This window comes from Vitis riparia, chromosome 14, assembly GCF_004353265.1.
Source record: "Vitis riparia cultivar Riparia Gloire de Montpellier isolate 1030 chromosome 14, EGFV_Vit.rip_1.0, whole genome shotgun sequence".
Lineage (NCBI taxonomy): Eukaryota > Viridiplantae > Streptophyta > Magnoliopsida > Vitales > Vitaceae > Vitis > Vitis riparia.
This window is the reverse complement of record NC_048444.1, coordinates 24,240,302-24,252,078: the sequence shown is the minus strand read 5'-3', so window position 1 is coordinate 24,252,078 and position 11,777 is coordinate 24,240,302. Positions and strand designations below refer to the sequence as shown.

At 31.9% G+C, this 11,777-nt stretch overlaps 1 protein-coding gene across 1 annotated transcript; it reads right to left on the bottom strand.

Annotated features, from left to right (window-relative positions):
• Nucleotides 1–225: 225 nt before the first annotated feature.
• Nucleotides 226–7,928, bottom strand: LOC117929589 (trafficking protein particle complex subunit 6B). The gene is made up of 4 exons (XM_034849916.1): nt 7,742–7,928; nt 6,677–6,794; nt 6,377–6,602; nt 226–505 (listed from the first exon to the last, which is right to left on the bottom strand). The coding sequence occupies exons 1-4, from the start codon at nt 7,891–7,893 to the stop codon at nt 477–479; spliced, it is 525 nt and encodes a 174-aa protein (XP_034705807.1). The 5' UTR covers nt 7,894–7,928; the 3' UTR covers nt 226–476.
• Between the last annotated feature and the right edge of the window lie 3,849 nt (nt 7,929–11,777).

The window sequence follows — 11,777 nt, the reverse complement described above, 5'->3', positions numbered from 1 at the left end:
TGAATTCTCACGAATCTAAAACAATTTAGTATAAAAAAGGATATGCAATCTCTCCATACCGATTCACATCTTCACATTTTCCATTATATCTAATTTAAAAATGAATATATTTTATGACAAAATTGAAAATTATTTCCAAAGATTTGGGGTTACAATTTTCACTTTTAAAAGGCAGAAATTATTTTTCCAACGCAAGGATGATTTTCTCTTTTGAAAAAAAAAATATTCCTTCTAAAAAATCAAGGACAAGGATTTTAGAAATTATACAATTTAGATGTCGCATATGGTAATTCCGGACTTCACTCACCCCCAACAACTCCTTCCACCCATCATATGGATCAGAAGTTCCAACCTAAAGGCTCTGGTGCAACAATAGCTGTTGAGAGTAAAAGTAAATACAAGGAGTCTAATCAATCTCCACTTTATAACAGATGCTTGAAACCCCAATTTCAGACTGACTTTCTGCTGAATGCTAATCAGGCCTTTATACGAACCACAAAGGAACCTGGTTGTCAATGGAGAAAACAAATGAAATCATGAGAAAGTACACTATATGTAGTCAATCAGGATAAAAGATAGATAAATAAAGTTCAAATCACCACAATCTGCACCTTTTGAACATATCATTGAAGGTAAAATTGTCACAACAGTATGCAAAGAACAAAAAAATCCAATTATCCATTCTCACTGGGTGTCTTGGCATTGATCACTTGCATCCTTTACACAAGATTGGTGGAAGATATTTCCTAATAAGCGACGCAGAGTGAAGTGGATAGTATTTTAACTAGGGTCAAGCGAAATATGATCAACCAAGGTAAAATACTTGCACACACATCCAAAAAAAACTTAGTGTTAAACACATGAATACAGCCTCTGAATATAGAGGAAATCATCCAAAAAATTAAGTCAGCATGCGTAGCTTGTTAAGTGTCTTTAATCATCAACCACTCAACCCTAAGCTACCTGAGATCGTGAAATTGGCAACCTTAATACCTTATGCGCTCTATTGCCTCTACACAAATCATTAGAAAAAAATATATCCTATTCCCTGCAGTTTGGAAATGGGAAGTCGTCACTCTTATCTCTTAACATGATGGTAACTCATCACCAAACCATGGTAAGAAATTTTGCAACAAAAGTGATAGATAACAAGTGAATCACCTTGACAAACACCCTAGCTGGATAGAAAAGCAGATGAGAACCCATTTCTACATCCTAAGACAAACTTCCTTCTCTCACAAAAAAAAAAAAACGAAAAAAAAAGACAAACTTCCTTCTTGACTAAAAAATGTAGTAGAAAAACTAAGCACGTCCTTCTTCACCAATTACTCTTTCCCTTTACAATTACTTTTTCATTGGGAATTGAATAAAGGCTCCATAGCATCAGGATATAGAATGAGCAAGAATATCTCTGTGCCATATAAGGCCTCAGTAATAATCTTACTAACGGGCCTATAAACCCTAGACCATAAGGACTCCTTTCTTTGAGATCATGGAAATAGAATACAATTTTAGAAATCTAAAAATGACAAGCTATAAACCCTCCAGCACCCTCAAACCAAGCAAATGTAGAATTAAGAATCAAGTAGTTCAAACTCATCTTCAAGCACTCCAAGCCTTCAAAGATCCTAAGGTACCACTCTTTCCATATACAAGTAACATGTCAAAATAGGTACAACAAAGCCATCTGGCACACCTTCATTTTGCCCTTACCAAAAGCTGCCATGCCAACTAAACATAACATCCTTTCAAAAGTTTCGATTTATGCATAAACCTACAATCTACCCAACCTACTATATTACAACTTCCCAATTCTGAATAAATGAATCCATACAGACTCATGTATCAAATGAGTCCTGATTTTGACTGATCAGCATATGAACCTGACATTGACACCAATAATTGATGTCATGGCAGCAGCATGGTAATAGCACGGAGAGATTGCATCTTGTGATTGATGGCCTGCAGGCACACCAAAAACTAAGCTAACCCAAGATAGGATGCCATCCTACTTGATGAGAGACAAGACAGAATAAATAAAATAAATCATGCCAGAGAGAACAAAGAGAGACACCCAATCACTAGTAAAATCAGAGTAAGAGGACAAAGATGGTTCCAGAGTCATGTCCAAAGAAGATCCTATAACGATATATGGGAAGCTCAAGGTATCTAAAAGGATTAGCCCCTAAAACCTAGAAGCAAATCCTATAATTATGTAAAGTTTTCAATCCAAGAAGCTGTCAGTACCAGAAAGCAGACAAAGAATCTGCAATGGTTTAAAAAGATATTCTCTTAAATATGTTGCATCTGAACCCTAAGTAACATAAAGATCAGAGAGGAGAGTCTCCTACTTATGGACTTGGAGCTTTGCACTTTAAAAGATTCTCCTACCACACTACTCCGAATTCGCTGAAATCATCAATGTTCTCCAAGCTAGAATTTGCTGCCCACTAATGACACCATACTGACTGCTATAAATATCAACCAAACAGGAATGGACAACAGCACAGCTCAAAGCAGTAAGGAGTTTACATGGGTGTGCCCCCTTTTATTGACGCTCTTTCAATAGAGAATCTGTTTGCTTATTAAAAATAAAAAAATGCAGTAAGGAGCTTGCATGGTTCACACAGGGTTCAAAACCTCTTATTACATCGGATGCTGCTCCAACCCTGAAACCTATTTTGTGGTCAAGGAGTTGATCCTTTTTTAAACTATGTTTTTCTTATCAATGTCCAATACAGTTACAAAATTTTTATGGCTAGAATTGTACTAGGTATGACAATAGTAACTTGTGCCTTGCTGGCAAGACAGTCTTGCAGGATGGAGGAGGTGGAAAGAGTGGAGAACCACCCCCCTTCAACTTATTTTGGTGCATTGGAAAGAGTGGAATTGTAGACGGGCAAAATTTAACCTTATACAATTTAACACATACTTAGATTAAGTTAATTATGGACCTAAAAAAGGTCAAATATTCATAATTTACTTAAATTGTGATCAATTAAAAGTCCTCATATGACATAATTTTTCTACTAATAAAATAATTTCATGTGTTGCGTGGCCCAACACAAGAAGAATACAAATTGTCTTCCATTTAAATAAAAGAAATATGTATCCTAACAATTAAAATATAATTATTAGAATAAATAAAATATTATGAATTTTGATAATCGAAATAAATTAATTATTGATTTTCATTAAAAAATAAATCAAACACTACCAAATATAGTCTTCTAAATCTCCTTAAATGTTATTTTCAATTAAAGAATAATATTTCAAAGGGTCAAAACTAGCCAAATGTAACATTCCAAATCTCCCTAAATATTAACTTTAATAAGGAATAATATTCCTAAAGAATCATAAACTACCCCCAAATATGATGTCCCATAAATAAGGCTCATTCCAAATTTCAAGGCACAATTCAAAAGACAATTTACATCATACTTTAAAAGACAATCCAAATACATACGTGCAAAAGAGCTTTTCAAGGGGAATTCAAAGCTCTTCAAATCATCTTTGAATCTTCAAAGCCTCTTCAAAGAAATTTCAATTTTTTTCAAAATGTCTTTGAATTGTCAAGTCAAGGTCTTTAAAACTTCTAAGTTTCAAACTTTCATATCCAAGTCTACAAAAAAACCTTTCCAATCTAAAATCAAATTGTTCAAGCCCTCAGTCAACGTTATTCAAGTCAAGAATCAAGCCACAACAACCCTCAAATCATAACAAGGCCCCAGACCTAACTCAAGTCAAGGCTTAAATAAAGCTTAAGGTTACATCATCAAATCTTTAGCAAACTCTTCATTTGGGATCAAGCTTCTTCAAGCCTCAACTACCAACTAGGAAATGAAGAACCAAACGATAGAATAACGATTGTACTCGCATCATGCTTTAAGTCAATAAATTTCAATTTAACCATAAAATTTTTCTTAAAGAGAAATTTGTGTTATTGGAGAAATCATTGAAGGGTTGGACATGTTTAATTTGAAACACATGCTCAATCTACCTATTAGTGAACTTAGTTAGTTTAAGTTGACAATTTTGTTCCTTACATTCTTGGTTTTGACTCTACATGTTTCCCTACAACGTACTTTCAGGTAAGTTTTATTGAGTTGTTTGAAGTATAATGACTTAGCAAGGAATAAAATAAATGTAGAGTTTTAATTAGGCGAGAAAATTAAACTTATAAAGGGAATTTCAATAAGACTGCTCAAGCGACGTCATCATCGTTCAAGTGCTCATTGCCAAAATTGCTAAATGTCAAAGGTCTTCCAAATTTCTTCAAGTTTCCTAAATCGATTTTCAATTTTAGTAACTGGTGATTTCTAAAATCCACCAAGTCCATTAGGGTTTTCCCTTACAAATCCTATTAGTTGTGCAATTTGTTCTTCTTGCACCCCAGAATATAATGCCATTATTTTTGTGCTAATCAACACTCTCAAAGATATGTATGTTATTCGTTGAGAACATGATAACTGATCACATCCCCTCAAGGTGACAAGAAGCCTACTAAGGATTATGAAAGTGCTCCGTTGCAAACCTGAAGACAAATCAAAAGTGTAGGTATAGGTAGTATAAGTCTTAGGGAAAGTAGTGTCTAATCAAGTAAATCTGTGTACTTGATCTTTCATATTTAGTATATTAGCTCTATGGTCAATTGACCATGTGGTTTTTATTTTCGTAAGTCTCTAGAAGGTTTTATGAGTGATTTTTCATGTAAATCTCATATCCATTGTACGATCAAATGTTCTTTGTTTTTATTTATTAATTACATCCTAATCAAATTTTGGCAAAAATTAAAAGGGCTACCTATTCAACCCTCCCTCCCTCCCTCTCCCTCCCTCTCTCTCTCTCTCTCTCGCTCTCTCTCGCTCTCTCTCTCTCTCTCTAAGTAGTTCTATGATACAAGATCATAAACTTTCATTATCTTTTTTGAGATTTCACCAATATAGCAAGGATGGTCTAAGGCCCTTATGTCCTAGCCTTTGCTTTGCTTTTTCTTTTGCTTATTTGCATGTTCCTTGTATATTATACTAGGGTGAGCCTCCCTTTTTTCACATCTTTTAATGCATTATAACATTTGCCTATCAAAAAATATATGTGCGAAGTAGATTTAGAGAGAGATAATAAAACATGGAATAACATAAGATTAGAGACCACCTATCAAAAAATCATTAGATTGGAAACCATGCAAACCCTTGCTTGTATTGAGTTTGATGATTTGACTACAAATATTGAGAAACTTGTGCCAATTGACAATGATCACCATCACTGACCTGGATGCATGAATTCTATAATCATGCAACAAATGTAATATCAATGAGGTTGAATCAAATGCAAGACATTTTTTGTTCTAAAACATTCTTATTACATTATTATACTGGTAACTCTACTAACTACTGGCAATATCTCCAAAGTAGTTGCATTCTAAGATCAAGAACCAAGGGAAGATGGTGTTGGTTCTATGGTTCTGGAAGAGGATGAAGTTTAAAACTACCCAACCTTAAACCTAGCTTTATATTATTGACCTAGAAGACCCAATCTAAACATAACCTATTCATAAGAGCTCATGCCTGCTCAACTCATCAATCTAATCACAATAAAGACGGGGGACAACTATTATCACTGAACTAATGTGTGTCATTATCATCCAACATGTGGGACAAGATGGCAATGAAGCATGGAAAAAATTGTGGATGCAGCAGAGCTTTTAGCAGAAACAGGGCTAGATTAAAAACTGTATAAATGCTCAATGTGCATGTGTTTGTGTTTTAAATAAAATAAAACAGTAATTGGAATCCCCTCATTGGATTGGTCTCAGATGTTGGGTTCAACAACTAATCCAACCCAATCTGTTAAAATTGGATACAACAAGTCCAAAAAGAAGCAGTTTAATAGATTAGGACAGCAGGTTCAGCTACTAAGTTGTGCCAAGCACATTACTACTTCCAATGGCATTGGAGCAAACTATGAGGGATTATAATAAAAATTAAGGGTTGATGTAATTAACCTTTCCTTGACTCAAAGTAAGAGAGATATTTGATGAAATTTCAAATTAATGGTCGCTAAGTTTATTTAGCCCAAACCTCAAGGGAGGTGAGTGAGATTATCCCTAAAAATTAATTCAAAGATCAACAAAATATAATAAATATAAAGATATTAACTATGAAATTATAGCTTGGATATTTGATGTTCAATTGATAGAAGTAGAAAATAGTCATATCAAGCTAAGTGGGATGATTTTCAGCAAACCGACTTAAATAAGCACCCACTAAGTAGGTGATTCAGATCATAAGGATGGCCTCTCTGTATCAGATCTTTCATCAACAAAGTATCATTTTTTATTTGAGAATGCTAAATCCATCAAAGGTCAGTTACTCACATGCAGGAAGGTTGGATATGTCAGCAGAAACTGCACATGGGATTCCCAAGTTCGAAAGTGCTCCCCTTATGATTCCACACGGAAAGTAGAGATGCATGCTTGTTGCTTGTGCTGCCTTGTTTTCATCCGTAGAAGGATCTTGGGCTGAACCTGTGTTTTCAGGTGATGGATCCACTGACATGCGTGAAAGCCAACGGAACTTATTATCTTGTAATACAAAGGTACCCTACAAGACAAGCATAAGCCACTTCTTCAGACAACAAAACCAAGTTTCAATTCATTTCAAATTCTTGAACTCACTCTGTGGTTTGTCTTTAAGTTGTCTATTTGCTTCTTGAAGAGCTCAGACCAGAAGTCCTTGCAGATAAACTTGATTGCCTCTAGATGATCACTAAACCGGGGCCTCTCCATAGTATATCTAAAAAAAAATACCTTTTTATTATTATGACTACACAAAAAAGAAAAAAGATTAAGAAAAAAGGAAGTCTAAAGATTATGGGGTTATATATATGATCACTCCCTGGATCAAACAAAGTTCTTGCATTGCACCCCTCTTTTAATGTCAAGAAAAATATTTGACAACCAAAAAGAAAGAGCTGGGAATCCACAACCATAGTTTAAAACCAAAACTGGATTGTGGATGCTGATTAATACCCTGGTTTAATGTTAGCTTCATACACTGGTTTTGGCTCACTTTGAGTTCTGCCCCAGGCAGTCATAGCAAGATTGGTCTCATACTAGCCGATTCTCACCTTACAAGAACGAGTTTCATATCTCGTTGTTTCGTTTCAAACCAAAAAAATTTAGGGAACTTTGAGCCTCAGCAGATATTTTCTTCATAAGTGGTCATCAGACAATGAAATTTCAGCGTTGAATTTCTGGACCTACTGCCAATTAAGAAGGTGACATTTTCCCATAACCTACTTTACTGGTTTCTCAATTAAGCAAGAGAAAACTGAAGGCTATTCAGTGGCTAAAACGAAAGTGATTTTCCAATAATTCTAATTTTCAAAAATGGAAACAAGCAACATATTAGAAACTTCTCATTTTTTTTAAATCACTTTCAATTGTTAAAGTTCCTCCTCTTTTCTGTATCTTTTCTTGTTTGTTTTTTTGTTTTTTTCTGTTTCTTCTTATTTCCACAGAAACACCCCAAATTTCCAACTACCAGTAAAAGCAACACTGCTCGGGTGGCACCTAAGATCAGATTCAACACAAATTGCAAAAATTGAGGTGGCCTGGCACAAAATATCCAGATCCAGTGCTTGAAAACCCATAAGTAGAAAATCAGAAATGATAAGAAAAGAATGAAACAGAAGGTGAAGGTATAGGGTTTAGAGAGAGAAAGAGAGAGAGACAGCATACCGTTCGGAGAGCTGGTGGCCGACCTGGTAGCCAATGGCTTCGATTCTACGGGCGGCGAGATCCGGCTTGTCGGCGTAGAAACGGGTGCAATACGAGGACACCATCTCCGTCAATAGACTCTCCACACAGCTCTCTGATACTTCTCTCCCCATCTTCTCCCTACAACTCTCTCCAGAATCAGATGAAATGAGAGGAAATGCTGTTTACTTTTCAGTGGAGGTCGTTATGGTGGGCTGGGCCTGTTGGGCCAACCGAAGGCCCAGGGACTATCGGCCCTTCTGCTAAATAAACCTAGATTTGTGGAAAAGTAAATATTTTTGGGGAAAAAAATTGCAACTTTCTATTCATTTCAACCCATTTGTCAAAGGATTATTTGATTAAAAGGGTTATTGAAAACCAATTTCAGAAATCTAATTCCTTTTTTTTTACATCATTTTGATAAAAATGTCATTATTTTTTTTTCTTGTAAAAATAACTTTCTTTCAAAACATATATATAAATACTTGAAATATTCAATGGTATTTTTGTAAAAAAAAAAAATGAATTATTTTTCAAACAAAAACATGAAAGAGGTTAATTTTTACAAACATAGAGATTATTTCACATCTTTTAACCAATTAATTCTTTGTCTATCAAACTAATACTTTTGTGAACACCAATAACCACGTTATTGTTAATTTTTTTCATTTTGCATCGGAAAACTACTAGTATGAATGTTAATTTCAGGAAATTGATAACTTGGTTTAAAATTGCAAAAACTAATATTGGTTCTAAGTGATTTTGAAAAGTTTAGTTTAAAAGTCCTAGTTGTCAATGTTGGTTTTATTGCATTTCAAATTTTTGGCTTAAAACCATAATTATTAATGTTGATTCTAGTGCATCAAAGAAATTTGGCTAAAAATTATATTTACAAATGTTGATTGTGATGCATTTTGGATAAAATCGATAAATATTAATTCTTATTTCTTTCAAAAAAAAAATGATAAATATTGATTCTTATTTTCTTTCAATTTTACTAGTTTAATTACAAGTGTTTATCAGAGTGTTTTTACGTAAAGTGACTTATAAGGAAGTGTTTTTAGGAGAATTACTTGTCAATTGCTTCTCTAAAAATCACTACAAATGATTTTTAAAATTTTTAAAAGTATTTCTTAAATTTTATCATACATCTAATATTTTTTCAAAAATATTTTTTAGACTTAAAAATGTTTCCTAGAATTACTGTCAAATAGTCTTTTCATGTCATAATCTCATTCCAAGAAAAGATTAGTGTTCTTTTCCTAAAAGCTATGTTTGGTTCCTCGAAATTTTGAACGAAAATGTGAGGGAAAGAAAATAGAGAGGAAAAGTGGAAGGAAAAAAAAAAAGATTTAAAATCAATAAATTATTTTTATATATATTTTTTTACACTCATTTCACTTAATTTCCTCTATTATATAAAGATTAAATAATTTTAAAATGTGTACATTTTTAATTATATTTAATTTTCTTTAAAAAAATTTATGATAAAACCAAATATAAAAAAAAATCATTTTCCTTATCATTTTTTTCTTCCTTTCTTAGTACTTTCTGATAGCCAAACATAGTCGAAATGATTTTAGGTTAAACTCATGATAGTTTCGAACAATTAGGCTAAGGTTTAGATGACTCCAACGATTTAATGTTTTTATGATATTTATATAATATATTATCTTATACAATATATATGTATTTTAAAAAGAAAATTAAATTATATTATATGTATACTTTTTTTCCATTCTTAATTATTATTTAAATTTTGATATATATATTTAATATCGTTGATGCAAGGTCAATTGGAGTCAAATCCTCCCTTCATTGTGCTACTGAGAGTCTCTATCCAGCGTGGCTGAGCAAGCTTCTTCCTTGCACAAAGGATGTCCAGAGAGGTTGTCGAGCACACCCCTCCGAAGCTTAAATCGGGCACAAGGAGGTTAGAACCTTTTTTAGAAGAGAGTGAAAGCTTCTATCTATGTATCTGGATTATGCTTCAGGATAGCTTTTTATAGTGCTCGGGGGAGCACTGTAGTGTCGAGTTGACACTTTGACTTTTACTACAATGATGACTGTCCTGTAGATGACAAGACAATCATTGCAATTTAGGGCGGTTAGAAGGTGTCGCCAGATGGTACGTCATGATGTAGTTGCCCATTGTTTCAACTTACTGAAAGTATGGGACAGTGTGTGACAATCCACTGATGTAGATGTGTGGATGGGAAAAGGTCTCATCAGTCATTCTTATGTTAGATGGAAATCGTAGCAAGGAGGACTTGAAGGTTAGCCGGAAGACGTCGCCCGCCTAAGGAGTCCGGTGCCACTTGCAGCATGTTTGAATGGTCTGAATAGAAAGCTTCGGACACTCTGGCAATTATTCGGGCAGCTCTATGGATATGCCACGTGGACTGCTATGTGGACTGACACGTGAGAAGGCTCCAACAAATATTATAAATGAATTTTAAATTAAAAAACTAAATTGATCTGAAAAATCCAAATTTATCCCAATTAATTCAAACCCAACCGGAGCTTAAAGAAATCAAGTTAAATTGGATTTCACTTATTATTTCTTAATTTGGATTAAAATCGAATTAACCAATCCACGCAAGCATTAAAATTTTGCCTTTTTATATCCACTAATCTACATGAACCTGGTCAGAGATTTTTTCTCTCTTTCTTTTTTCTTTTTGAGGGTAAAAGACAACCTTTTCTTTTATATAAATGCTAACCACACCATGCAGAGAGATCACACTCAGATCCATTAAACTTGGGAAAAAATATTTTTCCTCAACAACTTAATTTATTTCCAAAATGCATTCCAAACACGAGGCTAATTTTGAGGAAAAAAATTATTTGAACAATATTTAGTAAAATTTTGTTTTTGTAAAAATAAAACTTACGAAGTGTTTGGTAAAATTTAATAATTACGGGTTAGTTATTTAAATTGATTTTAAGTTAAAATATACTTAATTTGTTAATTTAAAACTTATTACATAATTCTTATTTTTAAGTATTAAAGTTGTTTAATAAAATTAACTTAAAATTTATTTTAAATAATTAAATTAAAACATTTATCATCATAAATTATAATTAGGGTAAAAAATACTGATATTTATTACTTAAAGTTATTTTTTTATTTTTAAGTCGTACCATTAAATTATTTTACTAAATACACTTAATTTATTTAATGACTTAACATTAAGTTATTAAGTCAATTTAAGTTATTAAGTTGTTTAAAAAATTAAAATTTTAATTTACTTAATTATAAAAATGAATTATAAACGAAGACTTTTTTTTTTCCTCAAAAGTCTTTATCATCTCGTGTATATGCATGATTGTGTCTCATCATTGTCTTTATTTTATTTAATTATTAATTCAAACAATAGTTTTTTTAAAGGACAATTTGAAAAAAATGATATTAAAAATAGATTTATTAGTTATTTTATTTCTAAAAATGCAAACTTATAAACAATCTAAATTGATTTAGATAATTTTTTCTTTAAAAAATAATTATAATTTAATTAAAAATAATAATATTTTAGGATGATACAATTTTTCCTCTTTAAAAAAGTGATAACAGTTTATGTTTCATTCTCATTAATTTACTCAATAAAAAAAAAACTATGCAAATAAAAAAAAAATATCCATTGTTTTAAATTAATTTATTTTTAAATCTTATGGTTTAAGACTTATTCACTTTGTATATCCAATATATATTTATGATTTAATGTGTTTAAGACTTATTTTTACTTCAAATAAATTTATTAATTTTAAGTATGTAGAATTATAAGAATTTAAATATCATATAATTAAAAATTAATAACTATCTAAAGATTACAAAGATTAAAATATATTATAATTAAAACATTAAATAATATTATAAACAAGTATAAAATAAAATAAATTAAATTATTTGTTTTTCATGCTATAAATATATTATAGTTAAAAATAAATAATTAAATTAAATAAGATTTTAACTAGGAAGTGTTTTAAAAACAATATTTGTATAAATTAAAAATCTTTA